At 38.0% G+C, this 20452-nt stretch overlaps 1 protein-coding gene across 1 annotated transcript in view; it reads left to right on the forward strand.

Moving 5' to 3' along the window:
• Positions 1 to 10568: 10568 nt before the first annotated feature.
• KCNK2 (potassium two pore domain channel subfamily K member 2) overlaps positions 10569 to 20452 on the forward strand; it is a 108665-nt gene continuing 98781 nt past the window's right edge. The window contains exon 1 of the mRNA XM_065631226.1: positions 10569 to 10634. Within this exon, the coding sequence (XP_065487298.1) occupies positions 10601 to 10634 (34 nt within the window). The 5' untranslated portion in view covers positions 10569 to 10600. The remainder of the gene's footprint in view (positions 10635 to 20452) is intronic.

Here is a 20452-nt window from a genome sequence, read left to right on the forward strand (position 1 = left end):
TTGTACAGAAACCATAGCCCTTTGTGGGGCATTCTGCTGCTTCTTACTCCTCCACTTTGACAAACTAGACTTCAGGAGAAATAGTCATCGGAAAAAAGAGAGTCTGCAAAGCCATGACGTTTCGCCAGTACCTGACTTCTCTTAACAAAACTCTCATAGGCAGAACATAAACAACAAGCTGTATCTTTCAAGAACTGTTTGATATAGTTGAGTTTATGCTTGGTGCACCAGCAGCAGTCTGCCTTGTGCATCAGAAATAGACTCTGAGAGTGGCCTGATTTTATCAGGTCTACTTGTGTAACATCTATATTTCTGTGGGTTTTAGAGGAAATAGGGACATATGACTTTCTCAGTCACATTAGACTATTGACTGATCAAGTTACATGTTTTGCTTCCTACAGTGGGCACAACCTAATGCTTCACAGTTGCAAACAGCAGCTATTCAGATGTGGCCAACTTTAAGACAGAAAGTAGCTTCTGCCTGCTTCTATCACAGCTTTGAAAATGGAAACAAGTTATTCATATTCATTGAGTGTTAGTTAACATTATCTTAAAAACGTAGCTCTAAATACTTCCTGAATTTATATACTTCTTTTATCATTAAAAAATCATGTTATCATTCAAATCTCTTTTTGTAAAAGCAAAAAGTCATCTATTGTCTTTGAACCACAAGTCAGAAAAAATCTAAGTCCTCTTCTCCTGCTTCCTTCCATAAGCAAGATAATAAGATATTAACTGAGTGTATCTCAAAAATGAGAGAAGGGGAAGCTGCAGCCTGTTCTGCAAACATGACTGATGGAATGATTTCTGGTACTAAATTTTATTTAGTTGTAAATCTGCGTTGGCTTGAGTCCTCAGCCACCAACTACGGATTTAATCAATGTTTGGAGCTGGATGAATAATTCAATTTGATCTATTCTCTTTCAACTTGCAAAATCCATCTTTAGATTTCATCTCCCTCATGTATTTATCCACAAACTACCTGAATCCTTTCAAAGCTGTGCTTGTGTCTCCCTTCATGACGATGATTCCAATGACATGAGCAGGCTCTCAGTTCTGCAAAGGCTTCTACTTAGACAGAAACTAATGAAAAAGGCTGTGCAAGGGCAAATCCAAAAAATTCAGCCCTGATGTTTGAGTCTCTGTGTTTAACAGATATATGGGCGACATTCTAACAAGGGTGAACTGAATGGCACAGTTCCCGTGGACTTGGAGAATAGCGTGGTTTCAGATAAGGTCCCAATTCTGTCATGTGAGAACATAAAATTCAGACTTGCGGATGCAGTTTTGAAATGTGTTTTCCGTGTTCAGTGGTATGAAATGTCTCTTGTCCATTTAAAGAGAGAGTGCAAGGATAACTGATGTTGCATCATAAATATCTGTATGAACGCTTATTCAAACTGTTTTATATAGGTTTTATGCCAAAATCTTCAGGTTGATCTGGCTGAAATACAACTTCCTTACATTAAAGAGGTCAGATTAAGTTTTCTATTTCGGATGATTCGGAGTAAAATAATAACAGATGATTCATTCCCTCTTCCTAAAAACATAACTTGACCACTTAGATGCAATAGAAACTTGCCAGAACATGCTGTGATTTAGTGGTGGGGTTGCTAATTTGTTTGCAAGTTCAGAAAGTCTTTGCTGGAGCAGCTGTTAGGATAGGATGGCAGTCCTGCCTCTGGACTAAATGACCATCCTGCATTTGATAGTCTTTGTGTTTTGGGCTTACTTTTTGTGGTTCTGTTAGAACTCCATTGAGTTATGGGTTCAAGTTTATATGCCTCCTGTCTTTCATTCCCCATAAGACAGCAGTAAAAGCCAAGTAGCAAAAGTTTCTAGAAGCTGAGTAATGTTTCTTTTATTTTTTCTGTTTCTATGCATCTTCCATCCAGATCCCGCTATTTAAATAAACATATTTAGCTACTGACATCAACGAAATAAAATTACATGTTTTAAAAACAATCAAAATGTGACAGCAAATGGCATTGTGATGAAAAAGGCGTAATGTAGCTATATTGTGGGCACCAGATTGATGTTCTTAATTATTCATTTTCATGCTTTTAGGTGCTTGGATTTTTAATGTAATAGGTACCATTTTATCACATTGTTACATTTAGTGCCTTCAAGTGGATTTAGGAATATGCGTGATGATTTTTTTTTTTGGTAATCTGGCAACATTTGGATAAAATGCAGAAACAACATGTAAAATGACAGGCTGGTGAGAAGGAAGGCCAGATAGATGTAATTTCCACATCAGGGCGAATGTGTAGGCTAAACGAAGTTGGAGACCAGTTTTTTTCTTGCTTCTTGTGTTGTGACAGAGCTGCTGCAAAGCTTTCCAGCAATGTGGGAAATAATATTTATTTCTGTTGCAAAAGTCAGTGGTTGAGGCTAAGTCCAGAATAACTGCTCCTGATAATAGGTGGTGGCAAGAAAATCTGAGTTGAGTTCGGTTATTTACATTGCCCTCTCAACATATGCCCCCACCCTCCCTAGGACAACTTCAACCATCTTAGCTTACAAAGGCTCTGGGTTAGACAAAGGGCAGGAAAAGTTCTGCGGTTTTCCTGCCCTGCCTTCAGCTTGCTCTTCCAAGTTGCTGCAGTCCATGTAGTAGAGATGGAGATGGAGTTCTCTCTTGTATTCGTCTTCATCTGTATTTCTTCCTTCCCATCCAGTCTGACTGTTGCTGGCTTTGAAATGTATATTTATGTGGCACAGGAGTAGGAGGACATTTCTGTATCCTCATAAGAAAACTTTTTTTGACTGTGGAACATGACAGGAGGAAGCAGAAACAGGATCTATTTTTGATATGACTCTTTCCTCACCTGGTGAATTGGAGAAGAATAAATTCTCTTCTCCCTCAAGGATACCAGTCAGCAACATCTCACTGTCTCACTGTAGAAGGAAATCCATGCTTTCAGCTATCTATTTATGGAAACCAAATATCCATAAGAACCCAGTTGTCTGTAAGTCCATGGAAGAACAATACAGTTCACAGCAACTTTGTAGTACCTAATCCTTTTGAGTAGTTTGGGCACACATTTAAGCAGATTCACCTTTTTGCAGTGATTCTCTATCCTTTGTACAGAAATGACTGTAAATATTTCTGTTTACTCCTTTTGCCTTCTGGGCAAAGATTATATTACATTTCAGATTGTGATCAGAAAATTTCTAGTGCCCTCTGTTTAAATGCAATGGAGAAAATTTTTACTTTCATGGATACCACATGCTAGTATGGATCTAGCAGCTCAGTTCTTATTTATCCTTCAGACTATTAAGTCTGTCATATGTACTTCATGGGAAATAGAAATAACTTTGTTCCTCGCTGTTATGAAATCATTAGAAAAGCTGAGGTGCATTTGTAATGGCTATCCATTAATATAATAATTATATTCAATAATAGGCAACTTGCAGGCTTGTATTTTCTAAATAATGTTACTGAAAGAGCCACCAGTCTTGGTCTTTCCAAAGTTCTACGGAGCTTTTGCCTTCCTTCAGATGAAGGCAGTCAGAGATGTTCACAGCACCCACACCATCTGGAATGCACTGCCCAGCAGCACCGAAAGAGAAATAACTATTAGATTAGCTCTTGATTCAGCTTATTTATGTGTTGATGTTTCTTGGGTGAGATTTCTCACCTCTTTATGACACCAAAGTAGATTTGAGCCTTATGACAGAAGTGCTGAGTGGGTGGCAGGGACGTGAGCTATGTATGGTGCCAGTCTTGCTCCAGAGACGCTCTGCGGATGGCACTCAGACTCATCAGAAAGGCTCGCTATCATTTCCTAATGTCACATTCCCATCATCAAGCAAAACAGCTTAACCTAATGCAAACAACATGTGCAAGATGTTTGAGTGTCTGGTGTCACCTATTTGATACATAAATATTTAAATATTAACTTATGGCATATTGTTTTTCTGACATGCAGCCCTGTGTTTTTCTAAGACACAGCAGCTATCCATCTGCCTCAAGTATACAAAAGCATCCATATTTTCTAAAACTGAAGTGTGCTCTCATATAATTGAAAAAAGTTCTAGTTGTTTTCTGAAAAGTGACAGTAAATAACTCCATTTTCATGCTAGGGATATTGAGTTATGCTGTCTCTTTCCAGTGACACAGTCTCACAGTCTTTGAATTAATCCTGTCTCCACAGACCTGTTGGGCAGAGCGAGTTACTGCAGATCTAGCTGCACAGAGCATCCGTCTGATTCTGTTCATCCAGGAGGAACAGAATCCAGCTCTTAAAATCCGTCATTGGCTATGCTAAGGTTGGCAGTGTGCAAGCATGGATGAAGAGATCGGCTGCTTAAGGAAAGACTGGTTCTGTGTGCTTTGGAGGAGGATGATCTTATAAGGAAAAATGAATGCAGTAAATAGCTGAAAGCTGCTGCGCCAGACTAAAACAGGGCAGAACAGGATTGCTGGTGTCCCAGATTTCTCCCTTTTCGTGCTCCGTTCTCTCCTCCAAATTGGCAGCTGTTTTTGTGAACGCTCATTCCTTCTCCTAGCCATTGGCTAAGAGGCCATTTCTAGGACTGATCCAATATCATTCAAGATGAGAGTGCTTTTCTTAGAAACACAAGTTGTTGTGATACTTCTATCCTTTCCCCTAAAACCCAAATATATCTGTATGTCATGCTGCTCCCTGTAAAAAGGCAGTAATGGCTCAGTTTTCCTTCCCAGGCATTTTATGGCTCTAGCATAAAGGTTATTCTAACATCAACTTTGTGACTGCCAGTAGAGTTACCTCACAGTTACACAGATTTTCCATGGAGACATAGGGCGTCTTATTCCTGGGGGAAACTCCAGCTTAGCAGCAAGGTAAGACTGTGTTAAAACTGAAACTACGCTAATTGCATAGTCTACCTCATTACCTTAGGCTTCAACCTTTTCTGAGTCATCTGTTGTTTGCTTTTTCCCTTGTGAAGTAATGAATCTGTACTTTCCTTTGTTTTTCACTTAATTTTGAAGTATTAATAGAACCTTTTCTTGCATTTGTGTGATATTTCTCCATATTCATCCTTAGTCCTGCCACCTTTTCACACTTTTTGTGTAAGTCCTCATCTCAAGTATTAACGAAGAGAAATTTTATTAAGAATTGCTACAAATTATTTAATTTCTTTATAACAAGTACATAATTCTGGATATTCTTCTACATAAAAATAGTTGCATAAATGCCTAAATTAATTTTGATCTTGCAAGTTCTTGTCACACTGAATGCAAAGGATTTTCTCTTCAGTTTTGAATTTTGTCACTTTTTACTTTCACTGCAGCTGTGGTTGTGTGTCAGTGTAGGTCAGTGCAGTATGATGTTCCTATTGTATAACCATACTTTTTGTGCCAACATGTGTACATGGATGTCTATGTCTTTAAAAACATGATTTTGCGTCTAAAATCCTCAACTCAATTCCTGTGGATTTTTTTTCCTTCCCATTTCTTGGATGAAAACAAAATCATCAGCTCAAATATTTTAATTATACCTGAAATCAGTGGTGCCACTAGTACGGTTATGCCTGTGATGCTGTTGAAGGTACATGCATTCAAACTTTTACCTTCCAACTGTTATTAGCACTTTGTAGGCATTACATGACTTTTCTGTAGCTGATGTGTAATTCAGGGACTGAAGTACAGAGCAGGAACAGTTTCATCCCTAATTCTTCCAGCTATGACACAGTTAGGGTACCTTATTTTGCCCAAGTATTTGTATCTGGAGAATAGAATAGAGTCAGCATTACCTCGGCAAAATGATATGAGATTCAAAAGAGAGGCATTATGGAACCTGTACAGAACAGATAGGACTGGTTAGATAAGACTCATATGTCTTTGAAGGGAGATGAACTTTTATTTAGAAAAATAGTTTATATTTCTAACTCCTAAGAGCTGGATGTGGGAATTTTCCAAAGTGCTGTTTTGCCACTGATTAAGAAAAATACTTTTAACATTTTGCTAGTGACATAATGATGCCACTTTTTCAGTTTGTACTTTTTCTTTATCTGTATAAATAGCAAACCTAGTATGAATACATAAAATATTACATTTTTTTGAAAGTTACAGCTTCACAGGTCAAGGGATTTGATGTCTTTATCTAAATAAGTCAAACATTTGGTGTTTAAATAAAGACAGACACAGATTCAAAGAGCGAACTACTGGTTTGTTTATCTGAGTTCATTTAGAACTTGCATGCTGAAATGCTAAAATTGACTGTAATACCTTTCACGGATTAGAGGGTTTATAACCTACCTATCAGCCTATTTTCAGGAATTGTATCTGACATGAGGACTGATAGCTAGAAGATAAGAGGTAGCAAACAACAGCTTACAAAAAGCTGATTCACTGCACAGCAGTGTGTGAGCGCTCCTTGATCTGTTTCAGGACAAACAGACAGTTTAGTTAAAATCAACTCCAGCAATGCCTGGAACTCATCTGTTTGACTTGGTGTTGAAGCAGGAAAAAGACTGACTTTCAGGTGCAAGTGAAAGAGGCGTTAGGAAGATGCTGAGGACTGATTATTGTGGTGGGTTTTAAAAAAATTATTACTATTATTTATTTATTTATCTATCTATTTTCCCTCTGGAATGGACTAAGAGTGCTCATGGGATGGAACTTTGAGTGAGCAGCTTTGCCATGCGCCTGGGTGCCGAGCCCGCAGGAGCTCGCAGCCTGTGTGGGCAACCTGCTCTGCCCTTGGGCCGCCTTTGTCCCTGTGCACTGGCTTCAAACCCGGGCCATGTTTAGAGTTGGCCCATTTTCTCAGATGCTGGGAACTGAGGCCAGTTACTCCATGTGAGGAAGTAAGTGGATGTCTTTAGCCTGGCATTTATAGTAACTGGCTGGTGTTAATAGTCCTGTGATGTGAAAAAGGGCAAGCGTTTCCTGCTCATCTTTTTTGGTAGCTTTCCATGCTTTAGGTGTCAGACAAACATCTGAACTTTGTTGAACTCTGTAAACAGGAAAGTCTTTTATTACCTTCTTCAGAGAAGGGCAATTTGAGTAATTTGTTTTATTTTTTACAAAACGTCAACGGGTTTATGTTTGGTGGTAGAAGACCAAAAAGGCATTTGAAACTTTAAATGTTTTCTTGTGTTGTCTTCTATCAGCTAGTATAGCACAGTAAACCTTTCTCTGATACATTAGGGAAAATGCTTCCAGGGTCTATTCCAAGGTTAGGCGTATATTGCTACTACGACCAAAACCATAGATTACTATGCATATATATTGCATGTAAGTGAGCGATGTGGTTTTGGTACACCATTCGAAATTGTCTGTATTTTCACGCTCTAACATTCCATCAAAAAAAGAAAACAGGAGTTGATTAATGGAGTTTTTAATGGAAAAGGAGAAAAAGATAAAGCCATTTTGAGAGTTTAAGAGTATTCTTGAATTCTGTTGAAATGAATAATTCAGGCTTTTTGGGGAATATGTTACAACTGCAAATTGCAATCAGCACAGGAAAAAAAATGACAGATAAATAGTTAAAATGTGGAATAAGGAAAAAATATGCCTCGATCATTTTTTAATCTAAAATTGCCTTATCTGAGACTGAAATCTTCTGGGCCATCTGAAATAAGTGCCTGCTACAGAGAGACTACAGAGATCCTGAAAAAAACATTTTTGGGAATAGAGTTGGGGAGAAGAGGGCAGGGAAAAGAAAGGAAGGAAATAAACCATGAGGACAAAAATGTAAATTAATATGAGATCTACTAGCTGTAATATTTTTTCAGTTCATAGAACATTCAATGACTACAGGATTAAGATTGTGACAGACATGGTATCACAGTTATGGGCGCATAATCTTGGACTACAAATGAAATTTGCATTATTTTATCAAAGAAAAGATAATTTGATCTGCCCTAGTTCTCAGGAGACAATCCAGCAGAGTTCCCATTCCTCTAGGAATTCCAAGAAAACCTGTTAATTAGTCTCTGATTCAGAGACTCTGATTCTTCCCCCACTCTGGTTTTGCACTCGAAGATCTTCATTAACTGAGTCATATTAAGTGAATTCATTTCATACATTCCTAATTATTGTCAGTACCCAAGAGCGTGCACACTAGATTTACAGAGAGTTGTAGCAATTGCTCACAGAAACGAGTTACACAACTTACAGAAATGGGAAATGAGAACAGGCAATTTGTGTGCTTGTGTAATAACCAAATGATCAAAAATGGCTTAAGTAAAGAGAATTGATCATCTGAAAGCGTTTCTGTAGACATGCACACCAGGAGAATGTTTTTGTCTGTAGAAAAAAGCCAAGCAATCAAACCAGAATTTGAGCAGAAAAGCATGCTATGTGGAAAATCTTTCTAGACAATTTATGCTTTCGGCTCAGTATTGGGCTCGCTTTAACTGTCTTTGATGCTTCTTTTAGTTCCAAGAACTTCCTACTTATTTTTGACCTAAAATTCTTGAGACTTGGTCTGTGGGATTGATTTTTGTTGATTCTTAGGTGGCAGCATTTACATGTTTGTTTTCACAGAAAGACAGAAAGCTGGATCAAAAGATCTGTATCACTTTAAATTAAATGGGAGTAGAGGAGCATTGTCTATCAGAACTGTTCCTGTAAGCAGTTCCTTACAGAGTAGGTAGGATCCTGTACTTAAAATGCATAAAGCCAGAAAACATTCTCTAATTTAAAGAATACATTGCACTAGTGACTTATTAAGAAATAATACATAACTAAATCTTGCTGCAAGGCAGATTTTCCTTTGATTTGTATCTACATCATCGTAGCTGTCAGGCTCTTGCTAAGTATAAAGTTTTAAAGTTAATTAAAATTACTACTATGATATTATTTTATTTGGTCTTTGTCAACTACAACTCGTATTTCCAGCTTGTCACTGTGAACGAAAACCAAGAAATCAAATTAAAAAATGTGGTGCTCTAAAATATTTCCCTGGCTTCAGACGTCAGGGCTTTAGATGAAATGTTAACTATTTTAGAGCTTCTGGTGGAAAGTTATGAAAATGAGATATGTGAAACTGTTGACGTATCTATCACAAAGAGTCACATATGGCACATCTTCATCTTAAGAGGTTCTACGAAGGTCTTAAGACATGACATCATGTGACTGGCCATGAGCACTATAATTATTTTAATTCTGTCATATATGGGTCTATTTCCAAAGTCTGGGCCCAAATTACCAGCCTGTGAAATTCAGAAGCAAAGTTCCTTTTTAATTGAATAGAGTGGGAATGAGTTCTGTGTAACACAGCCTTCAAAATCAGCTTTTTTTCAGATAGTTTTGTTTTTGTCTGGAAGAGTTAGTCCATTGGCCATAAAAGAATTTGGATTATAAATAGTGGATTGCAAATCAACCACAAACAAGTGTTCCCAAGGATCAAGACAGACTTTTTTTTCCTGACTATGATATTCCTTTGTTTGTAAATGCATACTATTTACAAGAGGATTACAGAATGTTTAAGAGAGATGGATAGTTACATTCATTCTCTTAACCCCTCACCATATATTCAAATATTTAAAAAGGTATACCAGAAATTTAAGAATGAGGTTATATGGCTCCCATGTCATCACGTTACTTGAAATAGTATTCTTTGTCCGCACTGTTATGTGACTGTTGTGACAATTACATTTCCACAAATTATGACTAACAGACCAGTTTTTCTGTGTAAGATTCCTATGTGATATGATTTTCTAGAATTTGGAATAATGATGCCATATTATTTTTTCTGAGGAATTCAATAGAAATATAAACAACATGCTTCAGATTTCTGACACCTGAACTTGGGAAATCTGTGTACAGCTGAGGGTAGGGAACTAAATAAATCAGGGTCCTTTTTCAAAATTTATAATTGGGATAATGACAATACTGCAGCCCACAGGGAGGAAGAGTGAGTTGGGGAGACATGAAGAATTAAATTTCTAAAAAAAGTTATAGAAAATAAAATCGAACTTTATAAAGATTGTGTTATTCCCTTTTCCCTTGTCCTAATCAATAACTATTGATACAGTTGAGAAAAGATGCTTAAAAGCCTTGTTTGTGACTGCTACTTAGGAAACTCATATATTAAAAAATAAATTGTAGCAATGTATGTCTTCCTTCTTTAAACAATGGAGAAAATTGTATACTTTGAGGCACACCTGACTCCAAAACATACTGGGGATCTTTCAGCAGCAATTAGAGTGCATGCTGCATATGTATGTTTCATGTGAATGATGCTCAAGAAAGGAAGAATTAATGGGAACACTGATTTTCATCTATTCATTTATGGTAAAGAAGCAGTGGTCTTTTAAAACCTTCTAGAAATACAATAATTCAGTCTTTCAAGGGACTCTGGGTGATTTTGGTTCAGGTTTCTAAGAGCTTCCTGATCTGTTCAATCATTTGCCCTTTGTAAAGCACTATGAAAATGTAAAACATTATACAAATGCCATGTGTCATAACTAGTAACCCACTGGTTTACTTTTATGTGTACATTGAGTATTTTGGACAGGAAATACAGAGAGAGAAGATACGTGTACTTTGGAAGAGAATATGATGAAATGACTTGTTCAGAAGACTCCTCAAAGGCAGCCATAAAGGAACTGCGTTATCTTAGAACAAAAGCATGGTGACTTCTGAATATTACATCACCAAATGAGGAACCCACAAGCAAGACATAATTTTTACTGTAAGTACTACTACTATACACAATTACTTAATTTAGTTAAACTTTATGGTTTTTAATCTGTTTCCATAACATGAGATGGTGGACCAGAATGTTGAATTAAATTAATTGATTAATAATTAAATCAGAAAAAAACCTCGATGACACACATCTCTGTTCTAAATAAAGGCGTCTTAGTTAATGGCCTTTCTATTGAAATGTTGCTTTTGTAGTAAGATCTGTTTAGAAACCACACTTGTGTACAGATTGAAGTTTTGCTGTATCTGAACGGCATAATTTAGGCAAATTGTGTCAGTTATTCAGTATGCTGTTACTGAGAATGCTTATTCGGGAAGTTGGAGGTGTCCTTAATTTTGCACTGATCACAAATATGACTTAAGTACTGTGTATATTTATTTACATATAACAACCTGATGATTAATTTGGAGCTTGGAGATTGAGAATCTGTGGAAAAGACTGATCTTTACCCCAAGAACTGATTTAAAACATTCTTTCATTTAAACATGTTAGTGTGAGTAGTCCCTACTGCAGTCAGATATTGGAGGTCCTTGTGTTTTTATTTGGGAATTATCAGCAGGTTGTGACTGGAAAGTTTTCTTAGGCCCTGAGGAAAACCCTAGACAAAATCTGAGAGAGAAAAAAGTAATGCTTTAGTGCTTAAACTGCATGAAAGAGGAAAATCTGTTTGCAGATCTCTGTCAGACTAGGAACTTGCACTATAGGTTTCTGAGTTAGAGATGAGTCTTCAGAACCACCACAAAAGGAGCAGTTCTGGGTTTAGAATTTTTTTTTTCCTACCAAAAAATAGTTTAGAAAAAGTCTGCTTCCTTCCAATGTGATGTATGAGTGGGTTTTGTTTGTGAGCAGGAATTTTCTCCTTCTGCTTGGTTGTCTGTAGTCCTCACAGAGCATAAGGGTTAACATAATCTTGAGTAATTGTGTTGGGCTGGGGATAAAAAACCTGCCACCTTCACAATGGAAGCTTTAGTGCCAAGTAACAGAACTTGATTCTTTGATGCAGTTCTGTGATTTGCAGAGTTATGTGACTCCATTGGATCACTGCCTACTGTTCAACATTTCTGCCCAGCAGTGTGCCGAGGTGGCCCAAAAGGCCAACAGCATCCTGACTTGTATCACGAATAGTGTGGCCAGCAGGACCAGGGAAGTGATTGTGCCACCATACTCGGCACTGGTGAGGCCGCACCTTGAATCCTGTGTTCAGTTTTGGGCCGCTCATCATAAGAGGGACATTGAGGTGCTGGAGAGAGTGCAGAGGAGGGTGACGAGGCTGGTGAGGGGCCTGGAGCACAAGTGTGATGAGGAGCGGCTGAGGGACCTGGGGCTGTTCAGCCTGGAGAAAAGGAGGCTGAGGGGAGACCTGATCGCTGTCTGCAACTGCCTGAAAGGAGGTTGGAGCATGGAGGGGGTTGGGCCCTTCTCCCAAGTAGCAAGTGGTAGGACGAGAGGAAATGGCCTCAAGTTGTGCCAGGGGAGGTTTAGATCGGATATTAGGAAAAATTTCTTCCTGAAAAGTGTTGTCTGGCATTGGAACAGGCTGCCCAGGGCAGTGGTGGTGTCACCACCCCTGGGGGTGTTTAAAAGGCAATTAGACGAGGTTCTTAGGGACATGGTTTAGTGCTAGAGTTAGGTTATGGTTGGACTCGATGATCCTGAGGGTGTCTTCCAACCGAAATGATTCTATGATTCTATGAAAGTGAACTAGAATTTATCTTTCTTTTAAATGCTTAATTATGCTGAAATGATGCCTTCCAAAATACTTAACTCTTCTTATTGAAGGACCACTTTTCCTTGAATTAATTGAATCCTTTATCATGTACTTCTTTTACTACTTTAAGGTGTGTACTATGGATGTGAATGTTCAAGCTGGAATTACTGACTAAAAAGCCCAGCCTATGGTAATTTCTCCTTGTGTTACTTTCTTTCCCTCTCTGGTCTCTCACGGAACCAATGATTGCATACTTTTATCTAGAATTAGTTTAATTTCTTTCTGAAGCCATGTCAGAGGCTTTAGGTAACCTGCCAACCCTTAGCATTACAGCTGAAGAGTGTAATTTCAAAACTTTAGGAAGCTGATGAGCTCAAGAATTTGTTTTTAAATATTGAAAACAAACACACCATCACCACCAATAACTTATTTTCTGTCAATTTTTATCCCGTGGTTCTAAAGAGTATGGAAAACAGCTGAGGTAAGTTATGCAGAGGTACCAAGAATGCTGTAGCACCCAAGGGCAGCTGTTCCGTAGCCTGCAGCACCACTACAAAGTCATGACAAATGAAGAATACATTTGCAAAGTCTAAAGGAGACCTCAGGCAGGATAAATGTAATTATACAACTAGAATTTAAGTAAGGTGTCAGGACCACCTGGGAAGGAAAGCGTTGCTTTCTGTTAGTAGGGTGTCAGGCAGGAAATGTTTTTAGATTATTTACTACACAAAGTAACCTACAGTGCAGTCGTAATTTAAAATGATAGAATACTAAAGAGAAAAATGTACAGTGTCAGTAATTTTCAACCTAGTAATGAGGCATAATGGTACAGACCCATCATGCTATATTACGTAATTTGCATTTTATAGAATGCATATAACTTCAGTTATTTGCTGTCTGTTGGGTGAAATTGCACCAACTTAATATTTAAAAACAAAAATTACTTTTCAAGAGAAAATACAACGAAGTATCAACTCTATCCTCTCTGAAATGTAAGTTTTATATAGGGGCTTGGATTAGTAGGACACAATCCTTCTCTTCGTCTATCCGTGACATTAAATCTGAAGGATACATTAGAATACATCTCAAAAGAGAGTCTGTGCATCACATATAACAGGAAGGTGGAGTTAAATATTAACCATGGGCTTTAGTACAAAATGTTTTCATATGAAAAACAAAACATAATACAAACAAGCCAACAAGATCAGATGTGATTCGCTTTGAAGGTTGTGTGCAATGGACATTTAATCTGTACATCTTTAGGGTTATTGATGCTCTTTCAGTATTTGCAATACAGGTGTTACCAGAAAAGCCATAATCTAAAATGAGAAAGGTGCCTTAAGAGCAGAAATGAGGAAAAATCATAAACAGCTTCATATCACAAACAGCACCTCAACTTTTTTCTCTGAGGATACTGGAGAAGCTAAGGTGAAAGTCTTTTAAGAGAATGGAAAAGAGAAAATATTTCTCATATTTCTGAATGTATTAGAAATAGGTATTATGTTTGAAAGCAAAGGAGAAAAAGTAAAAGGCTGTCCCAGAACTGGCACTTATTGTTTGACTAGCTGTTCGCGTTGCAAATATTTTTGGTATATCCTAGGTCATGCTCCCTCCAAATGGATGAGGTTTTATTCTTGCAGCCTTTGTTCCATTATTCCATTGATCTTCAAATTTTCTAGTTTTCTAGATTAGTTAAGGAGCTGCATGAATAAGTATAGCCAGGCATTTGTCAGCCCACTACAACTGTAAGGACTTAGTTTGCAGAGATTATTTAAATTCATGTACACTTAATATGTGTGCTTGGTGTTTCTCCTGGTCCTTGGTGAGAATTCTACTGGTCAAGACTTTAAGTTTGGAAGTATATCAAGTGCAGAAACAGGAGAAAGCTGAAAATTGTCTGTGAGAAGATAATGAGATAGATTTTGAAAAAGATAGAGCAAAAAGACGGAAATGAATTCCTAATAACTGTAAAGTATGAAGTAAAGAATATAAGCAGTTCTGACAAAGCAAGTTTGAGAAGTTGAGAGGCATCATGTTGAGAAGAAGCAGAATTTTTGTACATTTATTTTAATTTGATTGAGTGACTTAGATAAAATAGATGGTAGTTTAATTTTCTCATATGTATATCCACTTCCCATCTTAATTAATTTGTAATGAAAAGAGAGGATTTGCTTCCTACATGCACTTCTGGAAGAGAAAGGAACCACTCAATGCTGGCAGGCAAATTCCTATAACATTCCACGTGGTATAATGCTGAGATCTTCAATATGATGCGGTAAACCACAAAACAAGATGAAGACAAATACCTTTTTGGCCTTCTTCCACTGTTTTATTAATTATATCCTTCTTTATTTTTGACTGGTGAAAAGGAAAAAAATGCATGATTTAAAGTAGACATGACCACTTTTTTTCCATTTCGTGTTTTGAAACAATACTTACTACCTGAAACATTATAGTAAATGCATTGACTTGTCCATGCATGACTTTTGAGTTACTCAGAGAGCACATCTTTCTAAAGGGTGGTCAGAGTGGGCTGGGAGAGGGATTATTTTATTCATGCAGTGTTTTCTGCAAAGACAACATGCAGGTTAACAGTGAAATGTAATACATTGTAGTCCAGGATTCCACTGTGGTCTAGCACAAGTTTGCTGGGTTTTTCTTCTGCCTCCTCTTTCACATGCCCAGGATTTTAGTCCAGGATCTAAAAATTCCTTTCCTAACTGTTCTGTCTGCATGCTGTGGCTAATCAAACCCTTAAAATTTGGGCAGGTTCAGGTTCCTGTAGATACAAACAAACCAAAATGTTTGGGCAAAAAAATCCAATGTGATTTTTCTGAATAAGCACTGGGTAAAAGTAGCCATGACTTTGAGTTTTGGCCTCCTGAAGCCTTGCTGCAATAGCACTCTATTAAGTCAAAATCGGTGGCAAAAGTTACAGAACATCAGCGTATCTTCAGTGTTCAGCTTCTGTTCCTCGTCTTGTGGAAGGAAGTGGAGCTCAGCTTGCTTTGGTCACTATCTATTCTTTGAAATAGTATGACTAGCACTTAGTGGATTAAGCAGATGCTGTGTTCTCGGTCAATTACTGTAACTGTGAAATGCTGCTCTGCAGCTGTGCAAGGATATGGCATCAAAGCAAGTATTTCTAGTGGTAGGACAAAGGGAAGATGAGTGACCGAGAGCCAGCGGTGACGAGGCTGTGACAGGTAGTCCTCAGCCTGTGTGGACTGGGGAAGAAGAGAGAAGAACTGAGTGCTAATCCAGGCAAGAGAGACCCCGTTGTCAGAAAGGGGTGCCTGGTGACAGGGCTTTCTGCAGAGAGCTTTTTAACTCTCATCTCCATCAAACTAGATCAAACCAACCTTTGTACAGCTCTGCAGCTTTCCATCCCTGCATGCTTCAAAGAATTTAAGTCCTTTCTGTGCTTAGATTAAAGCAACCCCACTTCAGTAAAATAAGAGACAATTGTGACAGATCGAGTTCTGGATTGTTACTCAAATCCTGTTGCTGAAACGCCGATAACTTACAGTGTAGCATTAACAGTAAGGTTTTTTCTTTCTTAAACTTTAGTAAAATTAGCTCTGCAAATGGAAGACTATTTCTTTTAATTCTTGAAACAAATCCCTCGCATTGTAGGGAAACCTAACTAATCGGGTTTTTTTGGTTTTTTTTGTTTTTTTTTTTTTTAGAAGACTCGTGTGTTCTGTGTTATGTAACACTGAAAAAGATTTTCAAAATTGCTCTCTAAAATATGCTTTACACACATTCTGCAAGAATCTGCACTCTCAGATCTATAAAGACATGGCGTTTCTGGCCGTAAAAGCAAAACTCCTTTGCCAGTCCATAATGTTTTAAGCAGAAATCCATTTTAACTACTACATTTATTTTGGAAAAATATTAAGTTAAAAAGAAAACTCGGGACACATGAACCGAAATGAAACAGCAAAAACATTAAATTGCCATCTAGTGAGCTTGCAGCATCAAATTTTGCACAGTTCTAGTTAAAAAAGTATAGATAGAATCAGAATGTTTTAAAAAATAAAAAGAAGATAATTTCTTTGCTCCACAATATCTATAATGCTTTTAACTAATGCCTAAGTTAAAATGAAGACATTTTCTCCTCTCCCTAGTGTGCATAGTAAATATCAACCTAGATGGTGTGCTGCTTTTTTTCTTAAATTGAAGCTAAAACTTCAGAGCTTCATTATTTTCCTGGATGAATAGTCCTCTGGTAGCAGGTAAATGTACATGTGTCCAGGGGCCACAAAGTAGCACTTCCAGGCAGACTTCTAGTTTTAACTTTGGAGCCACATCTTTGATTCTGGCTTATGAAACAGATTTACAAACAAGCAACAACAACAAAAGTCTACTTAGAAAGTCTGCTTGCAGCAAACAAGAAACCGCGCTCTGGAAATGCGTTGTTTATGTGGGGTTTATGGCAGTAAAGTGATCATCATCAAAAACTTCAGGTTCAATTTTTGGGTCAAATTAAAGGCTACTGCCATAATCTGAAGTGTCTTACTTTAGGGAGTCTTCAGGGATATCAGTATATCCCATTACTAGTTATTTAAACATTAGCCTGACCTCTGTTAGATGAAGAACACCTGTTGCTGGTTACATGAAACAAAAAGTCTGCCACTTGTTTTTAATTTTGAATCTGCGTATAAAACAATGTGAAAGCCTAAAATATATCCTAATATCTCTTTGGATCTCAATTATTTTTTTTGTCTTAGTCTTGGACTCTTTACAAGTTAAAATAGCCACTTGTTTAAAAGCTTGATGGTGAAATCAAGTGATTCAAAATACATAAACTTAATTAGGAAACTATTTTATTTACTTTGGGATCAGGATTAATTGTAATATAATGCTTTTTACTGAAGATATGTGGTGGGAAGAGAAGCTCAGAGAAGAATAACATTTTTTCCACAAAATGAATTAGTAGTTTTAGTTGTTGTTGTACTGGAACAATATGTTAGACACAGATAGACCAGCTGGAAAGCAACCTAAGGGAGTTTAAAACCTCAGTTTTTCGTGCTACCCAGTAAGTATATAAGTCTCTGTATATAAAATCGGTGGGATTCTATACAGGCATAGGAATCCATCCAGAATTGATGGACAATTAGAAGAAACCCTGCCAACCCTATGTTCTGTGATTCTGTGATACTAAGCCGAAATATATTGCTTCTTTCTGTATTTAACATAGAGCAAGCCTTGCAACAAAGATGAAAAAAAAAAATCATTTCATATGTTTGTACTAAACCTGTTATGCATAGATTACTTAGGAGAAAAATTATTTTGACTGGTTCTCTTTCTCAAAGATTTGAAGCAATGTATGATGTATCGTATTATGAACAGAGTTTGTTAATACCAGAAAAACTTTTTTAACAGTCACTTGAATGATGGAGTGGTGGTTGTTGAACTGTTCGTTTGAAAACTCATTGAGCACAGAAATCACAGTCTCTCTGTTTTTTATCCCTTATGCCACTAAGAAATGCTTACTGTTTTGTTGTTCTGTCTTCATTTTCATCATGTTCCAAACCAGAAATGTATCGCTGTCTAAAAATATGTTGGTAGGTAATAGAGAAAGGCAAGTGAAAGGTCAAATCTCTTGCAAACTGGTAAAACCACATAACTTAAATTTAAATAGAAACCCCATCATATGACCAGACATAAACAACTTAGGGGTTGTAATATAATTTATAAAAGAAAGAACATTATCATTAGGGGTGCCTGGGACTGTAGCACGGATGAATAAGGCAAAATTTCCATTGACTTGCCTTTAGATGTGTTCTGGGTTCTCGTTTGGTTGAAGTAAGGGCATTTGTTTGGATTTTCTCTGCTGCATCTAATATCTCTTCTATTTTGGGCACTCTTCACAAAAAACACACATAGAAAACAACAAAAACTCCTCAGTGGGAGATATGCCTACATAATGATTTTTTCTTGCTAATATTGCCATTATTCAGTCAAATAGATCTTTCAATTTTCCCACCTACCATTTGCTTTATATTTGCTTACAAAACAGCTTAAGTGCTTTGTGTGTACTTATGTACACACAGGAAAGTTAGCGTAATGCTAAAGAAAGTGCTGACGCCATGCTCTGTTTTCTCAGAGTTGTAACTTTACCTCCAAAGGACTCATAAGTGGGTGCTCCAGGATCCCTTCAAAGTCTCCTTCTGCCCCCATTCCTTGATTGATGGGGCTAGTTTCAGAGATGTTACCACCACACCAGAAGTGGCAGGAGGGATGCAGAGGCTGTACCAGAGGTTGTGAAGGTGGCCTTTGTCAAAGGGAGGACAGGAGCCTAGATCGCATCCCCATCTATATACATGTGGCCTGAGGTGGTGCAGCCTCAACAACTCTGAGAGTTGAATCTTCACCCACTTTTTGGACCCTTCGTCAGGGTCTAAGCCAATGAGGCCATGACAGCTGTTTGCTGTACATGCCGAATCACACATATACCAGAAGAGATGTGTGCTCAGCCTCAGTGTTCCTCTCGCATGGAGAAAGCAGAACCTTGAACAGCTGGTTACACATTGGAATAAGAGACTGTGTTTGACTGTTGCGGTGGCAGTGCTGCCCGAACTGCTGCTGTTCGACTTGCCTGTAGAAAGGGAGGCCGATCAGCAGCGACTGTGAGCTGGCTGAGCCTGGTGTACGTAGTCTGATCTCTCACATGAATAAGCATTTGCTTCAAAAGAAGTCCAGGCAGGCAGGAATCAAACATTGGAGCTGAGAGCAAGATATTGAAAATCACAGTGAACTTGTATTATATACATTTTTTAAAGTTGTGCTATCTCCAGTATAACTTTGGCGATTGCAAAGAAGCAAATCAAATACTTAAACAATAGCCATGACCAATTCATGTAGGAAAAGATTTCTGAAGTTTTTTGAGGCTTTTTTTTTTAAAATGTTGTGGTGCTTCAGATGAGACATCAACTAATTTTAAGGAATTTTGAAAACCATTGGCCAAGAAGAGTAAAAAACCACAATCACAGAAATAATCTGGTCTGAGGCTGCAGTAGAAAGATGTATAGCCCCTGTTGCTGATGTATATGCAGAAATTTGATGAAAAGTGATAGGCATCATCATACTTATGCTTTAATTTGGAAAACCCACATAAAGAACAAAGTGTAGGAGACTAAAAGTAAAATCCTATTAATGTATGAGTTGCTGCTACTTGGATTTGATGACCTCTGGAATGCAATTTGCTATGAACAGAACAGTCGCAAGAAAATGGCAGAGAAAGGCCTCAGTGAAGAGCTCTGCTGACATAGCTCAGCCCCAGTGTAGTCAGTATTTCAGAATATGAGCTGTGCTTTGCCATGTGTCTTCTGGGCCACGATCATCTCTCTTCATGCTGTCAGCAAACACAGAGAGGCAAGGCAGAGATGCTATATCTTCCCCTGTTCTTTGGATGTGCTGCTCGGAGCTGAGTCCTTTTGGAGACTGTGGCAATTACCACCCAATGGGACAGCAGCAGCTTTCTGGTGGTTCTGTGACTTACTGAGAAATGTCCAACACTCAGCCTGTGCAACAAAAGCCACTGAACCCAAGCAGAAAGTAACAGTACTTGTCCTCTTCAAGGTGGGACTGAATTCTTGCCTTTGCCAAAATGTATGATCGGACCAGACTCCTTTCAGTGGTGCCCAACAATAGGATGAGGGGCAATGGGCACAGAGTAAAACACAGGAGGTTCCACCTGAATATGAGGAGAAACGTCTTCACTTTGAGGGTGCCAAAGCCCTGGAACAGGCTGCCCAGAGAGGTTGTGGAGTCTCCTCTGGAGACATTCAAAACCTGCCTGGACACATTCCTGTGCGATCTGCTCTGGTGAACCTGCTTTAGCAGGTGGGTTAGACTAGATGATCTCCAGAGGTCCCTTCCAACCCTAAACAGCCTGCGATTCTTTGAAAAGGAAAATTAAGTGTAAAACTCCATTGAATTCAATACTGACACTCAGTGAAACCAATGTTTCACTGCATATACTTAACCAGACAGTTTTAATTCATCATTGCCTGGGCACTGCACCTGGACTGTGTAACCATTTGCCTGTATAGCAAATCTTCTGGGAATCTCTTCTTTAGCTGCTTAG

The sequence above is a fragment of the Caloenas nicobarica genome, chromosome 3 (genome assembly GCF_036013445.1).
Source record: "Caloenas nicobarica isolate bCalNic1 chromosome 3, bCalNic1.hap1, whole genome shotgun sequence".
NCBI lineage: Eukaryota > Metazoa > Chordata > Aves > Columbiformes > Columbidae > Caloenas > Caloenas nicobarica.